The following is a 17,604-nucleotide window of genomic DNA, read 5'->3' on the forward strand; positions in this document are numbered from 1 at the left end:
ATCATACATATAAAAAATAAAAGATAAGCACCATACAAAAGAAATAACATAAAATAAATCTTACAACAAAGATAATTACTTAATAATCCAGTAAATCACCTCCGGATCCATTAAAGTTATTAAAATATTGTCCAAACGATGTAGATGGAGGAGGAGCTTGCTGAGCTTGTTGTTGAAGACTTCGATTTTGTAATAATGCGAGATTGTAGGAAATAATAATGCGAGATTCCAAGAGTTTCTTTCCCGTTTCAGAAAAATCAAAGATAAAAAAGCTCATTTTTTACTTCGAAATGCATTAGTTGATCATTTGTGGGAAAATTATACTAATTCTAATGAATAATTTAAGTTGATGTATTATTGTGTTTAAGCTATGTAATGTAATTTTTAATGTAATAAATATTTTCTTTATAAACCTTGTCGAGTATTTATATAATAAAAAATTAATTGTGGTTAATATTGTATTTAATATAATTATTACAATCTGAAAATGGACTGTTTTGCAAATAGTATAAATGAAAGGTGATATTACTAATTTTTAAATAAATATAAAATATAAAATATTAGGAATATTCTATTTTGGAGTGGGAAATGGAGTAATACATTGGAGTAAAACTTAACTCTATTTTGGAGTTACTCCATTTTCTACTCCAAAATGGAGTAATACATTGGAGATGCTCTTAGTAACTTCTGAAAACTACATGTAGTCCTATTGCCTAGGACGAAAACGGCAAAGAGAAGCTTCATCGCCGTCACGTGTCTGCAAGGGTTAGTTCCCGTGAGTCCGTGGCGTAGTCTTTGTCCTCTTGCTTTCCCGCTCTGCAAGATAAGAGGATCTTTTCACTCATCAACCGTTTGGTTCTCGTCGAACATCTTCCAACGCATTAATGGAGGAATCGTAGTAGCAGCATCTGTTTGACTTGAATTCGTCGCATGACGTTCCTTTGCAATTTCGTCCGACGGAAACTCCGTACTCTGTTGCGAACTTTTTCTCGGGAAGATCCTGATCTCCAGGTCAAATTAGGTTTTACTGATACTCTCCTCACGTTAAGGAACTTCCGATTCGATGTCCCTCAGCTTAATCAGCTCCTCGATGGATCTAGTTTCTCATTCGAAGGCTTTACCGTCGACTACCTGTTTATTCGCTTCTCCGTGTGGTCAGGTCCGGCAATTCAGATCGAAATTCGCGGTGTACATGTCAAATTGACGGCTAGGTAACTTGATTCCGTGGCTCAATTGTTGATTTCGTCTAGTTTGGTTTCAATGTCTATAGCTGATTAGGGTTTATCGGTTCTGCGTATAGAGGGACGGAGGAAGGAAGCTCAGGTAGGATGCAAGCGTCACGTGAGACTGTAGCGAATGAGATAAAGAAACTTCTGTCGTCTATTGATCCCGAGGTACTTGCTTTTTCCCCAGTTCTTGATTCTTGGGATTGGTGTAATTGTAACTATTGTATGTGGTTTGCAGGGATGCTTCTTACATGAAATCTTGGGAAGAATGCTGGACGGCACTTCTCATAGAAGTAAGCTGAAGACTTCTTTCTCGAATCTTGCTCTCAGGCACTTCCGTATTCAGATACATGGTATTAATGTTCAAGTCTGTTTCCCGGGTTTGAATGACTTGGGTTGTGTTCTTGAAATCAACGAGCTGAGGAGTGATTCTGAGGATTCTGGGAACCTTAGTTTATTGAGGACTTCAGCTGCTGCAGTTTTATTCCCTTTGAGCCGTAGTTCCTTGACACTGAGTGGCCACGGTTTCAAGATTGCATACAAGCGGAACAATGATACCTGTGACCTTTGTGCATTTGACAGTCTTGTTGTTCTGATTACGCTGCATAATCTTCAAATTACTGATCTGATCGTCCGTGTTCCAGAGTTAAGCTTCTCGTTTAGACCCACCGATCTTCCGGTTTTAATGGGATTGTCGAAGTTATCATCCAAAGATGGCAATTCTGTCAGAAGTGGGCGTTATCTTTGGAAAGTAGCTGCTCGCAGAAGTGGCTTGATGATCTCGCCTCACACTAGCTCGTTCCAGAATTTAGTTAGTGCTGTTATCCTCTGGATGCGATACGTGAATGCTTATGAGTATTTGTTATCTTTAGCTGGGTACTCTAGGAAAATGCCAGAAAAATCATCACTCTGGAAAGTTTCAGAAAACAAAAGGCAGTTTGTGGCTGCAAGACGTAAATGGGATATGATATGTGATATTGAGAAAGAGCTCCCTGCTGAAACAATCGCACGGGCGCGGAGAGTAGCCCGATACAGAACTTGCCTGAATTCTCAGAATGCTAATGATGATTATGAAGAAACTTCCTTATATGGCCACTTCAGTTTTTTGTGTCAGATCACCTGGGGTTTAGCTTATATCTGGAGACTTATTAGTAGAGCATTCTGGTCTATAGCCTGCTTTCTCTCGTTAAAGAAATTGTCGACCCAAGAACTACAAACTGATGGGAACAACGAAGATGATTCCGAGCGGGTATCTCTTGAGTTTCATGCAGTTGTCAATCTTGGGAGACTTTCTATCACATTTTATCCAGAGAAAATGATTTCAGGTTCGATGTCATCAAAAGATAGTGCTGAACACTTGGACTCAAATGTTGTCATTCTTTGCCTTTCAGTTGATGAGTTTTTGGTAATGCATACTGCTGACTGTCTTAATCAGTGGTCGTCTGCTTCCTGTGGGAAACTGAAGATTGAGTCTTCTAGTTTTATAAAAACCAGTCGTTTCATGAGATCTACAAAAGATCCCAGTACTTCTACGGAAAGAAATAAGAAGCATATGCGTGAAGATGTGAAAACTATCCTAGAGATGGACCCAGCACAGCCAATCCTACTTTCCAAAACAGATAACAATAATAGCAATGATCGACAGGAAGGCATTCTGCATCTGCAAAATCTTCTGAGAGAAATGTGGTCGAACTGGAACATCAAATGCTTGAAGTTGGATAGAAGTACTTTCAAAGTTTCTGATAACCCTTGTGTACTCGTTGATACTAAAAGCTGCTTGGCATATGAGGATGCTGGTAACCAAGATTTTGGAATCTGGAAATGCGGCATGTTGCTGGGGAAGTTCGATATTGTTTTAGATTATCCATCGTTGTTTTCAATGGCTCTGCTAATTTGGCAGACACAACAGTGTCAAAGCTTATTTGTAGACGGAATTACTGGTGGTGTTAATCCTGAAATGGCTAGTTCTGACGAATATGGGATCTATAGAAGAATTATTGAACTGTCTTTGCATAAAGTTCATCCAGAGAGACAGATTCAGGTTGGCATAATTGTTGGTGGTCCACAGGTCAAATTGCTGGTGGAGAAGGCTGAAGAAGTGGATTGTTTAACTGGGCAGAAAGATCTTCTTTTATTTGATATCCATGATCTTGAGTTTGTGGTCTGGCCGACTTCAAAATCTGACGTGATGCCGATGTTTCAAGGGCCTGACAGCACAAGATCAGATAGGCCTTCGCTTCAGGAGCTGGGGCTAAGTGATACTTGGATTCCAAGTTCTGGAAAATATGTTTCTCAGGGACGGAATTCTCTGTCCTCACACCTAGGGTTTTCTGGTTTTGATTGTTCTTTCTGCAAAATGGCAGAGAAGAAGTGGAGACAATTTTTTGTATTGAGACCCGTAACTATCTGCTTTTCATCCTTAAGGTGTGTGGGGTTCTTCTTATATCAAATTACTCTCTTTTAGTCATTGATAAACTTTTTTTTTCCTTTTATTGCTACATATCTGCTAGAGTAAGCTAAACATTGTTTTTATCTTCTTGCTTGATACATGTTTTACTTGTCATGTCATATGAGATTTGTTTAATAACGTCATTTAGCGCTGAAGATTGGTACTAAGTTGCATATCATCCCCAAATTATAGGACTGAGCTTAGGTGCTTCATTGAACTAGTGAGTGTATGTCCATAAGATATTTCAATCTCGGTGATGCTATATCAAAGAAAAGAGGGTCTTACCCCGGGTTATCTTGCTCTATGTGGCAGCTAATTATCCGTTTCCTCTTTCCATGAGTTTTTGTATTTATATCCTTTTATGTGATATATTTTATTTTCCTGCTCAGAATCTCTTATCATATAACATGACTTCATTATGCAATCAAGCATTGTAAATTGGTAGCAGGCATCATTTACATTATGCAATTCCATCTGAATCTGAGAGAACTGCAATGTATTGCAGAGAGCATGTTTATTCCTTTAGCGAAGCTATTATCCATTTCTCAACTGGTTTGGATGTGTTGGTGCTGGGACTGACTATTGTATCAAAAGCAGATGACCTAAGTGCTTACTTTCAGGTAAGAGAGGCTTTCTTGGAAGTTTTTACTTTTCACGTCTTTAATCTGCAAAATATATAGAAAATTAGTTTCCTACCGCAGGAGTTTGTATTTGTTTTGGTAGCATATAAGGCTCAGATGCTTGGAAGCATTATTATCATATCCCTTTTTAAACGTGTGCCTTCTGTCCGTGCTTACTTAATGCCATAGCCCATGGGGTTAATCTTTGTCAGTAGTATAATTTGATAAAAGCGCTTTTTAGTAATGTACTCTTCTAAGTTCTAACCCAAGTTATTAATTTCTGGATATTGGTAAGAGATATTATAAAGAGGCCTAAAGAAACTTTATATATAATGAAAGACAGGATGCGGATTTTCTTTGTGGTTCGGCGTTCTGTCAGAAAAGATCCTTTTAGGCTTTTATAGCTTGGACATGATGCTCAAATACTTTTGAGTTCCTCAATCTAAATGCCTGTCCTTGTACTTGTTCGGTGTAAAATTCCGAGCTTACCATCTGAATAGCTTCAAGATCTTACTTTACCTTTTAGATTGTTAAAAAGTGCATGCAAGTAAGTTTTGTTGTTTTTACCAGATGCTTCTGAGCTTAGTTTCTGGGCTATCCCGTGGTTTGAGCGGCTCTAGCTCTGCGGGTCATTCACTGGGACAAGGGTATCTCAGGTCTGACGCAGTGCATGTGGAACATGAGATCGAGAAGACTTTTTGCAAAACTCTTTTTGCAGTGAAAGCGAGCATTAAGGTGAGGGCTCTAGATGTGATATTTGATGTTCCTGTAACAGAAAAATTTGAGAAGCCAACGGAGCTAGCAGATTCGAGAATCTGGTCTTCTGTCCAGGAAGCATGCGCTGAACTATCTTGTGAAGAACAGGGGTTTTTGGTCAATCTTGATTTTTGTGAGCTCCAATCTACACTCTTCAGATATAGGGATAATATATGGAAGAGTTCTGGCAACTTTATCATAGAATCTTCACCTGTCAGGTCACATGATATCTTGTTTGAAGCATGTCTTTCTAGCTGCATATTGAGTGTGTGTATGGATTTCTCAAGCCGATCAGCTCGAGGGGTCGCCTGTCGTATGGCTGATGATTCTCCAGGAAACGCACCAACAGAAAATGAACCTACTACAAATAGAGTTCAGGCTGAAAGAGAAGTGGACCAGTTGGATTCTGCTTCAGACTCTGCACTGTCCAATTCAACCCGTTGGATACACATCGATTTAGCATTGACTAACTTACTTGTGGCGAGGTGCTCAACAAAACATGTCTTGGTTGAAATTCGTCGGTCAAGTAACTTCGTAACATCGGTCTCTATTGGGAGAAATTTTGAGTTAGTTTTCTGTAGAGTCAAGGTAAATATTAAACATTGCTCGCTTTATTTACATATGACTACCTCTATATGGTGCATGAAGTAACTTGCCATGTTGTTGGCAGGGTGGTCTTTTTGTCCTTGAACCAGAGGCCTTGATAGGGTTAATTCATGGTTTTTCCGCGTACCTTCATTTCATTTCAAGTAAGATGTCAGTGATTCAATCTTCTGCACTAGATTTTGAGCAAGTAAAAGCTGATACAGGGGGCAGTGAAGTTAATATTCCTTCTCAACAAGCAAATCGGTACCTCGTGGAGGCGTTTTCTATAGATGTCACCCAGTTTGCTCTGGGTTTTGTCTGTGTTGATGAATATGGTAAGTTGTACTATCTTTATCCACTTATTTTATACTAAATTTCCAAAGAAATGACAATTTCTTGATTTTGCAGGAGGTATAAGGGAAATTGTTCTGGAGATCACTCTGCACAGTTCCCTTGATTCAACAGGCAGAGAACAAAAGTTTCTTTGTGAAGTTTCTCGCCTGTCAGTTCTTTCTAAGATTCTTGAGAGCGTGGAAAGGGACATAAATATTACACAAATTTCTTCTCCAGCATTTAGTGAATCTTCTTTTATATCTGGTGCTCCTCTTGAAACATCATTTCAGCAAAGGGATGTAATCAGTTCAGGTGATAGCACAAGTGTTTCAGGAGATTTTAATGGTCTAAGAGAATCTTCTATGAACAGCAATTTAGAGGAAGAGTTTCACTCTCGGTATAAAAACTATATTTTGGAAGACCTACGTGTCTCTGCATCTGTTAAGAAGCGAGAAATTACCGGTCACCAGTTTAGCCAGGCCTGGGAAGGCGGTTGTTCTGTTCTAGGATTTGATATAACCATTTCTCTGTCAGAATTGCAGGTATCATTCTTAGTGATATATTTATCAGATTTGGAATACATATGTAAACAGTTCTGAATTATTCCTTATGTACTAATACACCTGTTTGTTGGCCTATCATGCATGTGTTGGTACATCAGATGGTCCTTTCAATGCTTTCATCCTTTTCTGCGTTACCTGGAGGAGAAAATACTCCAGCTTCTTTAGAAAGGCCTTCATTCAATAGTGAACCTGAAAGAAGTTTTGAGTCTGTAGTTCCTGATGGTAAGTAGGTATATTAATGTTTGAGCCATTCATAAAAAAACTGGGTTCATTCTCCTAATGGAAAATTTATAAATGTTTAGGAGCGATTGTTGCTATTCAAGATATACACCAACATATGTTCTTCACAGTGGAAGATAGGGGTGACAAGTGTGTTGTGGCTGGTACCCTTCATTATTCTCTAGTCGGAGAAAGAGCTCTTTTCAGGGTATGTACATTATAATTTGAGAACAAGAAGACGTGGAATAATTAGCATTCTTTGTTTTTTAGAATAAAATCAGGCCTTTTTATTTGTTTCCCTGTCTTTTTTCAGTGAGATAATATCCCCTAGAAATTTTGAATTCATGTGCAGGTCACCTACCACCGCCATCAAGGATGGAATTCATCCGTCTTATGGTTCTCCTTGACATCTTTGTATGCCAAAAACAGTAAAGGAGAGCCATTACGGTTAAACTATCATTCAAGGTCAGATATTGTTAACGTCTCCGGACTTTATGACAATGCACCAACACTCTTTCAGGCTTCTGTTGGTGAATCCCAAAATTATAAGGGTGACATCGACTGGGAGACATACCGTAAATTGGTGAAAGATTCATTTTACCTCGTCAACAAGAAGGGTGATTCAGCTGTTGCATTTGTCGATGGTGTTCCAGAATTTGTCCGGAAGCCAGGAAATCCATTCAAGTTTAAAGTGTTTCGTGAAAGTTTGGCGACTCGTAATATTACATCAGTGGTACCTCCTGAGATCAATGATTCTGAAACGCAATCTGTGATGAACTCTTCTCCCCCTTCTATTACCGTTACAGTTGACGCCGTATCTCTGACCATTGTTCATGAACTTTCAGAAACAAGGGACAGATTTCCCCTGTTTCGTGGTTCAATCAATATGTCTCAGCTAACTTTACAAATCCTATCTTGTAAAGTCAGGGTTATGAGCACATCAAACGTTTTAGTGCTGTATTTTGATGCTCAGACAAACCAATGGTGAGAACTTCTCTTTCCCTGATCTCTTAAGATACGTATTTCTGTTTTATGCATCTTCCTCGCCTATGTAGAATTTCCTTGAGCAATGGTCAATGGTTTTTCTTTTCTTCTGGAATAGGCGGGAATTTATACATCCAGTTGAAGTTAGTGCTTTCTACCGTTCAACTTTTCAGACCCAGGATCTTGAAAATACTATTCACAAAGTACCTAGCCATGTTTACTGCAGAATTGGAAAGGTTCTCAAATACTGTTTCCATGAAGTTTTGGAGCTATATAATTCGTTATATATTTTTACCCTCGCATTTGCAGTTGGAAGTCTTTGTAACCGAGCTGTCATTGGATATGCTCCTTTTTATGCTTGGGAAACTGGAGGTTGCTGGTCCATTTTCTGTGAAAACCTCCGTTATTCTTTCCAATTGTTGCAAGGTTATCCTTTCCCTGATTACAGTCCACTGCTTTTGTAGTTTTTGTGGTTTTTTTCCTTGATTACACCTGTTATGTAGAGGAACCATGAAAAGAATTCATCTTTTTTCAGATAGAAAACCTTTCTGGCCTTGACCTCACATGCCGTTTCAATGAGAAACAGACTGCCACAGTTGGTAGAAAGCAAACTGCTTCGATTTTTCTGCGGTAACTACTTGGTCCCTGAATGCTTTATTTTATTCTGAAACAGTAAGATGCATGTGTTTATGCTTTGTAGTGAGAGCGGACAGTGTTTGGCATTCTCTTAACTAGATTGCTGAAATAACTTTTCCCAGTTTTCTGATTAGTGTAGTGCATACTTCTTTTTACACATAAGGCGCAGAAGAAAAGTACTAAATTAATCTTTTTGAACTAACTGAAAGTGCAGAAACACGTCCACTTCTGCTTTTAGATAACAAAGTGGATGGCAGATCACTAATTGTATGTAATATCTTTCAAAGGCATTCAATGAACCATCAATCAGAAACTCCTCCAGTGGCTGCGGTCCAGCTATCTTCTGGAAATTTCGTAACTTCTTCTATCAACGTTTCTTTGTTAGAAGCCAGAACACTAGCCTGGAGAACTAGGATGGTATCACTCCAAGGTACTTTGATGCTTCTCACACCTATATGTTCATGGTTTCCCACCTGAATAAGCGTACGTTGCAGCAACTGCTGAACATTATATATGTTTTATAGATTCAAGGAGTCATCCTGGACCGTTTATTGTTGTTGATGTTAAGAAGGGATTTGAGGTATGTCTAAAGCTGATTCCCAAGGTTTTCTATAAAATGATTTAATAATTACTGCAGTTTTCCTTTATTTTTTTGTATTTGACTACTACCTGTAGGATGGTTTATCGATCTCAGTTTCTCCTTTGACAAGGATTCATAATGAAACTAGTCTTCCGATGGAGATACGTTTCCAACGATCTAAGCAGAAGAAAGATGTTTTTGCTTCTGTACCTCTGAAGCCTGGTGGTTCAATTGATGATTCAGTGGCAGCATTTAACGCCATAAGCTTATCGGGAGATCTGAAGAAGGCATTGACATCTTTAGCTGTTGGTAGGATTTTTGTTTGTTTATACAATATTCATAACTTGAACTTTTAAGTAAGGTTGAAATGTCCGCTCATCACTATAGCTTATGCAACTAGGTTTCCCATTAATTTGCTTTTCTTCGTTTCTCTATAATTCTCTGCTTTTAGTTATGCAGGTGATATCAATTGTCTAGTTTCTCTTATAAGACCTGATGATTAACCACACTGATTGCTATTAGTGGCATCCTGATTGGTTTCATAAACTAAATGGCAGGTAATTTTTCACTCTCGTTCAGACCTAAATCTCTGGAAAAAGTTTCTGAGAGTGAGAAGTCACTGGCAAGTGAATGGTCTGAAGAGCTAGAAGGAGGGAAGGCGGTACGCCTAACAGGAATTTTTGATAAATTAAGTTATGGAGTTAAAAGGGCTTTAGCTATCAAATCAGTGAACGTCTCCTTGACTACTACATATTGCTCTGTCACATCTGAAAATCAGTCTGTCCACAAGGTGCATTTTCTGATCCACAGCATTGGGAGGGAAGTATCTATTATACGGCCTGATGCATCTTCTGATGTGTTTGGGAGACGGAATGCATGTATTGCATTGCGAGAGCAGAAGGAAATTTTTCTTTTGCCCACCGTGCAGGTGTCCAACTTCCTGTCCTCCGAAGCAGCCATTTTTTTGACAGAGACTGGTACTGCAGAAAAGTATGCGCTTCTTAGGGAACCTATATTTCTGCATCTAACATTGCTATCTTGCTCGCAGATCAGTTAACGTCGATGGAGAAGCACAGCATTGGCAAGCATGCGACAGTACAGAGCGGGAAAACAATGGATTTCTATGCTAATCCTGACATGATATACTTTAGAGTTACTCTCACTGCTACCCAAACGAACTGCAAACCAGTCAACAGTGGTCAGTGGGTTAAGAAGTTACAGAAACAGAAAAATGATGCAGAATCTTTGGATGTTGGTCTTGATTTTGCTGGTGGGAAATACTTTGCTTCCTTGAGATTGTCGTTAGGAAAAAGAGGCGTACTGGAGGTCATGATTTTATCTTGAATTATGTTTCCATCCTGATTGCTTTTACTTTAAAATATATCTTTCTGGTTGGTGCAGGCAGCCGTTTTCACGCCGTACATTCTTAAAAACGACTCAGATTGCACCTTGTTTTTCTACCCCCCTGATCAAAAGCCTCTATCCGGGTACATGAAATCTAAAAGAAGATATCTTTTTACCTGGTGATGGCTATTTACATTTAAAGTAAAAAAATGCAGGGAAGATTTGGAGAAACTTGATCATATTGTACCCCCTGAGTTTGGATTGTATTTGCCCAAAAAGACAGAGGGGTCGTGGTTTGTAAGGTAGGCTATCCGTGCTCAGCATATAGTCATTTTACCCGATATCATTTTATAAACTACTTCAACACCTTGTTTGGCCAGATCTCGCAAGGTTAAGGTTATATTGGCTGATGGTCATGGGGCAACTGAAGCAGTGTTGGATTTGGATGCTTTATCAGGACTTACAGAAATTAGTTTGGGAACAAAAGATGACTCTGGAGTTCGATATATAACAAGGTTTGGGTTGTCAGTTAAATCAATCTCAAGTAAGATGTTTGTTCCATCGCGGATTGTGACTTTTGTTCCGAGACATCTTGTAACCAATGAATCGGAGGAGACCATCAACATCCGCCAACGCTATTTTCAGGTTCTTGTTGTGTCCCCTTTTATATATATTTTTGGCTTTCATCTCGGGAACATGATTTATTTACTTGTCTTTCTATCACTTTTGGTTTTCTTGGAAGGATGACTCTGTAGGCATAATCACCATCAAAAGTAAGCAGAGAGCAGCCTTACGATTGCAGGAGGAAACTACACTGAGAAAAGAACGTCATCTGTTCGAAAATTTTATCAGAAAGCACGGAAGTGACAATGCTAATCCTTTGACATTCATTCAGTTCCGGTTGACCAAGGCAGATTGGAGTTGGTCAGGCCCACTATGCATCACATCAATTGGATGTTTTTTCCTCAAGTTCAGAAAGCAGTCAGCTGAAACAGGCAGAGGCGCAATTGAATTCGCAACTGTAAATGTTACTGAAGAAGGATCAACTCTTGCTGTGCGCTTCCAAAAACCACCAAATACCCCACCACCATATCGAATTGAGAATTTCTTGTCTGCATCTCTCACTTACTACCAAAAGGTTGGTCACATCCTAATTAACGTCATCGCTACCTATGTGTTTTTTTTAAAATGGATGTACATCAATCAGTGTCCGTTGCTGAATTGCAGGATTCATCAGAGATTGAAGTACTTGGACCCGGAAATGGTGCTGATTATGCATGGGATGATATGACCCTTCCTCACAAGCTTGTAGTTATAGTAGATGGTAATAGTACACGTTATTAGCTTCCATAACGTCTTAAAAATGGCAGTATATTCCATGTTCAGTCATATGTATTTTTGATTGACCAAAAAGCTGATTTTTTTTTCAGGCATGATACCTCTGCGTGAAGTCAGCTTAGATAAGGTTCGTCCATGGAAACCCCTTTTCAAGGCAACTCAACACAGAAGCATAGCCTCCCACTTAATGTTGGAAAAGAAAGCCAAAGATCACAAAACGGCCTACGAGCAATTGAGTAGCATGCCGATGGTAAAGGTCGGATATGAAGTATATGCAGATGGTCTGACTCGAGTCATTCGCATTTGTGAAGTTTCAAAAAGCCATAAGGGAGACTCAGTATTCCGTTCACGTTCAAAAGTTCAATTCCGTATAACCCATTTAGGAATTCAGATACTTGAAAAAGTGAAGCAAGTAAGTTGGTCTTCTATCTCTCTCTCTTTTGCACCATCATATCTGTATTATGTAGCTATTCCTGCATTAGTTTTTGTCGACCTCCTTTGCCTCATATACTTGATTCTGTGTTCAAATGTTTATGCAGAATACAGAGGAGAAAACTGTCCTGTCATATTCTCCGATCCTAGTGGCAAGGCTAGATAATTTTGGTCTACAATCCATGTTTACTGACCAACAGAAATTTAACCAACTATGTATAGAGGTATACTTTTATGAAGTGCAAATAGGTTGGCGTGGTTTTCTGGTTGCAGAAATAAAACACGGCTTTTGTCTTTGGATACTGCAGGCTCTGAATGTTGATCACAAATGGGTAGGGGCACCCTTTGCAGCCATGCTTCGTCAGCATCATTCAGATTCCAGTGACGGAAATGGTTGTCTATTCAAATGTGTATTTGTTCTAGCATCGAGCGGATCCAGCGTCACACAAGTCAAGCACGCCTCAATAGTTTTGCAGGTATTAGGCGGTTACGGTGTCACTCCCTTCGAATTTCACCTTACCGTTTTCTCCCCACACTGTCTAAATCAATGAGTAGAAAATAGACAGCTAGAGTCAACTTCTGACTCTTCAAGTATTGAGTATATTAGAGCAATTCGATCCAAACATTTCCTGCTTGTGCTGTTGGATTTTTATATTCTGAATGTGTTATGTGCAGCCAGTCAATTTGAACCTAGACGAAGAGACTTTGATGAGAGTTGTGCCATTTTGGAGATCGTCTCTCAGTACAAATACGCAAAGTAGTCAATATTATTTTGACAATTTTGAAATTCACCCAATAAAGGTTTGTTCTAACAGTTGTTCTAACCGTCTTCTTTTCAATTATTGTATACTGTGTTTAAAAATACTACATCCGTTTCTCATCTTTTCGATTAGATAATTGCTAATTTTGTTCCTGGGAGTTCATACTCGAGCTATAATTCCGCTCAAGAAACTCTGAGGTCATTGCTGCATAGTGTTGTTAAGGTATGTGCATCAAAAAATTTCATCTCTTTTTATTTTTTCCTTTTTGCGTGTGTTCACGTGTAAATCATTTTTTATGAGCTAATACGTGTCCGGCACTTTGTTTTCTGTAGGTTCCACAGATAAAAAACATGGTTGTCGAGCTAAATGGTGTACTGGTCACTCATGCATTGATAACGGTTCGCGAGCTAGTTCTCCGATGTGTAAAACATTACTCATGGTATAATCCTTTGCTAGTATGTTAAAAAGTTCCTAAGTACACTTCCCTCTGTTTTCAGATACTATTAACTTGGATAACTGCTATTTAGGTATGCAATGAGAGCAATCTACATTGCAAAAGGCAGTCCATTACTTCCGCCAGCTTTCGCATCCATGTTTGATGATTTTGCATCTTCCTCTCTTGATGCCTTTTTTGATCCTTCTCGAGGCTTGGTGAACGTCCCTGGTTTGACAGTGGGTAAGATATGAGCATCTCTGGTATCAGTACCTTCATCTTTGGCTTCTATATGCATCATTTAAGGTGTAAATATACTTTGCTTATATCTGTTGTAGGCACCTTCAAACTCCTCAGCAAATTTATTGATAACAAAGGATTGTCAGGGACAAGACGTTACTTTGGTGATCTTGGGAAAACTGTACGTACCATATAATATATATAGATCATGAACTTCCCAGTTTATTTCTTCCATTAAATTTCTTATGAAACTACCATGTCGCAGCTAAGAACAGCAGGATCGAATGTCGTCTTCGCTGCTCTTACTGAAATCTCAGACTCTATTCTGAGGGGTGCAGAAATGAAAGGGCTTGATGGACTGGTGAGGACTTTTCTCCTTTCATACTGATGATCAGTTAGGCTGAAGTTCCATTAGCAATAGAGTCGTTTTTTTAATCATCTCTTTTTCTATCTTCTCCCAGGTTAGCGGTTTCCACCATGGAGTCCTAAAATTAGCGATGGAACCTTCGGTGATAGGAACAGCTTTGATGGAAGGTGGACCTGATAGAACAATCAAGCTTGATCGTAGTCCCGGTATTGATGAGGTGATGTCTCACGGCCTTTATCTTATACCACTTGGGACTAACGTTTTTATAATAGAAGGATTACACGGATTCCTGAACATGTAAAACTTAGAGAGAATAAGCTTCTCGTCATATCTACTAAGTTCTTAAAAATATTTAGAATCGTTGTCACACATTCTTGCGAGACTTAGTTAGTATGTATGCTCATGGTCATATTCACTCATTGCAGTTATACATCGAAGGATACCTTCAAGCTATGCTGGATACAATGTATAGACAGGAGTATCTCAGAGTCAAAGTCATTGATGATCAGGTAAAATTTCAAGAACTTAGATTTTGCTTTGCCATGATGCTATTTTCCTGACTGACCAAACATATATATATATATATATATATATATATATATATATACACTCACTTATAGGTTTTCCTGAAAAACCTGCCACCGAGCAACTCTCTGATAGATGAGATGATAGACCGAGTCAAAGATTTTCTGGAAAGCAGGGGTTTGCTCAAAGGAGATCCTTCAAGCTCTCGTCTTCGCCGCCGTCTCCATGGAGATAAGGTTTAAACTCATATCCCTTTGTACTCTTTCCTTTGATTGTTTGATGGATCTCTTGAGTAATATATGAACATTTGCTATGATCAGGAATGGAAGATCGGGCCAACAGTGATGACATTATGTGAACATCTCTTCGTAAGCTTTGCGATTCGCATGCTTAGACAGCAAGCCACTAAGTTCATATCCGGTCGTAGGCCAAAGAAAGAAGAAGAAGCAGAGGCTAGTGACACTGGTCCCAGTACTGCAATAGTACCGGTACTTGATGACAAAGAGAAAAAGAAGATGAAGTTTAGGTGGAAAGCTGGTATTGGTCAGTTCGTAGCTTCAGGCATCGTAGCTTACATCGACGGACGTCTGTGTAGACAGATTCCTAATCCAATAGCTCGTCGGATTGTAAGTGGGTTTCTGTTAAGTTTTCTTGACAAAAGCAATGACCAATAATATAATAATGGCTTCCTCAGTAAATATTATATCCTTACAGTGTAAAAGTAATAATGCTCTTTACATAATAAAAGAGTAATAATGTTCAAAATTAGAGTAAGAAATATGCCACATCATTCTTCTAGTTGCATCTGTCTAGTTTGATGTTTCTTTTTTATCTTCTCCACACAAGAAAAACGATAGCTATAAATTTACAAATTCCACGAGTAACTTTCAACCGAGAGGACATAAGTAACTCTTTGTAATAAGGTTTCTCTCTCCTTCCTCTGTTCTCTCTTGAGATGAAACCTTACGCCGGTTTCCTTTCCGGCTTGTACCCAGTCCGTCGAAAACCGTCTTATACCCAGTCCGTTGGGTTTTCGACTCTGAGAAGCGGTGGCTCTTTTAGCGCTGGCTTCGTCGGCTTCTGTTTCCGGGAGGCGGTGACTTCCTAAGCACCGTATTCGCCAGCTATCTTCGGGGTCTTTTCCCGCCGTTTGATCTGCGACTCTTGAGTCTCTCTGTCTCAGTTATGATGTGCCGCAGTCCACAGATCATTACATGGAACCAGTTCAGCATGGAGTTCAGGACGTTCTGAACATTTCAACCGAGGTTCATGTTTTTCACCGTACCAGACTTGACTTGGATCATGCCAGACTTGAGAAAGATCATGCCAGCCTTGAGAAAGATCATGCCAGAATTGACTTGGATCATGAGGTTTCACAAAATGATCGAGACTTCTCTCTTTTGGCTTGATTGGTTCATACTGCACGTACCGGCGACCGTACTGATGGACTGATCGACCCTTTTGATCAGTTCATGCACTTTGATCAGCCAAATCTCACTAAGGCAAGGATCTTTCACCTTTCTGAAGACATAAGACGCACTTGGTCCAGTCTGGTTCATGATCCGGACATGGTGGTTCATACGGACAGTCTCACATCCGTCGTTCTCCTTACCGCGGTTCAGGCTTCAGGATACAACGAATCTGGACAGAAGCCGAACAGTCACCTTGTCTAGTCTTATCTCTTTATTTTCGTATTAAAGACTAGATCTAGATCTAGATCTACTTTTTCATTTAATTCCTAGATCTACAAAACACTATAAATATGTAGTCCATTTCATCAATAAAATCAGTTCAGTTTTGGTTGTTTATTTTGTTTATTCTCTGAGTGAGAGAGAGAGAGTTCTTTAGCTAGTTCATTGGTGTGAACCGGCTTGTTGATTTGGTGGTCAGCCAATTCATCTTTGTGTGTTGTTTGGTGGTTAGCCAACACATTCATTCTTTCTTTGGTGGTTAGCCTTAGATCGTGGGTATATCAAGAGTCATTCCGCATCTCTTGACGATCCTTTCAATCCATCTCAGTTTCAGAAGTGCCGTTTGCCTTCTCGGATCATATCCAACACCCAGCTAAAGTGATCCTCCCTATCTTAGGGTTCTTCAATTGGTATCAGAGCCACTTTGGCTGGTTTGTTTTCAATTCATCTTTTCATCTTCTCATCTCTCCACAATTTTATTTTCTTATTTCTTGTTGGATCCGGGCTGTTCTTTTACTCCCTTGTGATCGCCAGTTATTAAAAAAAAAAAAGAGAAAAAAATCTATCAAAAAAAAAAAGGAGTAAAAGTTTTGGCTTGAATCACTTCTGAAGAGAAATCCAGGGGGAGTGGTGGAAGAGAAACCCTGCTGGCTGAAGAGAAACCCAGCCTTAGGACAGTTAAGGCGGATCCATATCAAAATTCTCTTCATCTTTCTTTCTCTTTTCTTGTTCCCACAAAAGTTTGTTTTGGGTTTTGATTGCTGAATTTTGACTGCCTATCATCCTTTGAACCAGTGGAAAGAACTCTGAGTGATCACCTAAAAATCGTGAGCTAAACACTTTGATAGTGTGAGGATTTTTTATTTGCTAACTCTTTTGTTAAGTGTTTTCAGGATGTTTGGACTTCTCAAGAAATCAAAACTACAACAAAACGTTTACTTTCCTTTTAAAACCGTGTTAGAAAAAGAGAAAATGATTTTTGGAAATAAGAAACAATTTGCTTCTAATAGGTTTGATTTTGTGCAGAAACAAAGAAACCAAAGGAAGAGACAAAACAAGTTCGATGATGATGAGAAGTGGATCAGGAGTGGTGATTGTCCCTTCACCAAAGCCAAGAGAAGCAACCGTGATGTGTCTGATCAGAACGAGCTTCAGACTTATGCCAGCTTGGAAAAGATGTTGCATAAGGCGATTCATGTTGTCCGGCAACTCAAAAAGAAGGGAAACACAACACTTCTTCTGCACCAAAACAACAAAGTAATTCTTCTTCTCCTTCAAATTCTGATTTGAACACTAATGTGAGCAACATTCTGATTATGGTTCTTTTGCTTATAATCATTTTCCTTTTAATGTTTCAGATTTTAGGACAAATCTTTTTTAAGAGGAAGGGAATGATGTGCCGCAGTCCACGGATCATTACATGGAACCAGCTCAGCATGGAGTTCAGGACGTTCTGAATATTTCAACCGAGGTTCATGTTTTTCACCGTACCATACTTGACTTGGATCATGCCAGACTTGAG

At 39.2% G+C, this 17,604-nt stretch overlaps 1 protein-coding gene across 2 annotated transcripts; it reads left to right on the forward strand.

Moving 5' to 3' along the window:
• The first annotated feature begins 778 nt into the window (after nucleotides 1-778).
• Nucleotides 779-15,159, forward strand: LOC106434341. 2 transcript variants are annotated; one of them, XM_022695048.2, is made up of 36 exons: nucleotides 779-1,211; nucleotides 1,301-1,394; nucleotides 1,465-3,650; nucleotides 4,181-4,295; nucleotides 4,866-5,639; nucleotides 5,722-5,971; nucleotides 6,045-6,511; nucleotides 6,631-6,754; nucleotides 6,835-6,959; nucleotides 7,104-7,735; nucleotides 7,854-7,971; nucleotides 8,045-8,161; nucleotides 8,271-8,365; nucleotides 8,581-8,801; nucleotides 8,896-8,951; nucleotides 9,047-9,260; nucleotides 9,509-9,928; nucleotides 10,000-10,277; nucleotides 10,353-10,438; nucleotides 10,511-10,597; nucleotides 10,676-10,940; nucleotides 11,038-11,433; nucleotides 11,523-11,619; nucleotides 11,726-12,045; nucleotides 12,173-12,289; nucleotides 12,374-12,541; nucleotides 12,741-12,866; nucleotides 12,959-13,048; nucleotides 13,159-13,265; nucleotides 13,354-13,502; nucleotides 13,598-13,680; nucleotides 13,765-13,860; nucleotides 13,961-14,083; nucleotides 14,292-14,375; nucleotides 14,487-14,627; nucleotides 14,712-15,159. In XM_022695048.2, exons 1-36 carry the CDS (start codon nucleotides 931-933, stop codon nucleotides 15,063-15,065), a joined length of 9,456 nt encoding a protein of 3,151 aa, XP_022550769.2. In that variant the 5' UTR covers nucleotides 779-930; the 3' UTR covers nucleotides 15,066-15,159. The 2 variants fall into 2 exon arrangements, with proteins under 2 accessions (XP_022550769.2, XP_013730639.2); XM_013875185.3 differs by having other exon boundaries at nucleotides 8,659-8,801.
• Nucleotides 15,160-17,604: the final 2,445 nt, after the last annotated feature.

The sequence above is a fragment of the Brassica napus genome, chromosome C1 (assembly GCF_020379485.1).
Source record: "Brassica napus cultivar Da-Ae chromosome C1, Da-Ae, whole genome shotgun sequence".
NCBI lineage: Eukaryota > Viridiplantae > Streptophyta > Magnoliopsida > Brassicales > Brassicaceae > Brassica > Brassica napus.

Coding starts and splice junctions, on each gene's coding strand:
- LOC106434341 (XM_022695048.2), top strand. CDS start 931: ATGACGTTCCTTTGCAATTTCGTCCGACGGAAACTCCGTACTCTGTTG. Junction 5,640..5,721: donor TAGTTTTCTGTAGAGTCAAG/GTAAATATTAAA, acceptor TGTTGTTGGCAG/GGTGGTCTTTTTGTCCTTGA. Junction 9,929..9,999: donor CATTTTTTTGACAGAGACTG/GTACTGCAGAAA, acceptor TCTTGCTCGCAG/ATCAGTTAACGTCGATGGAG.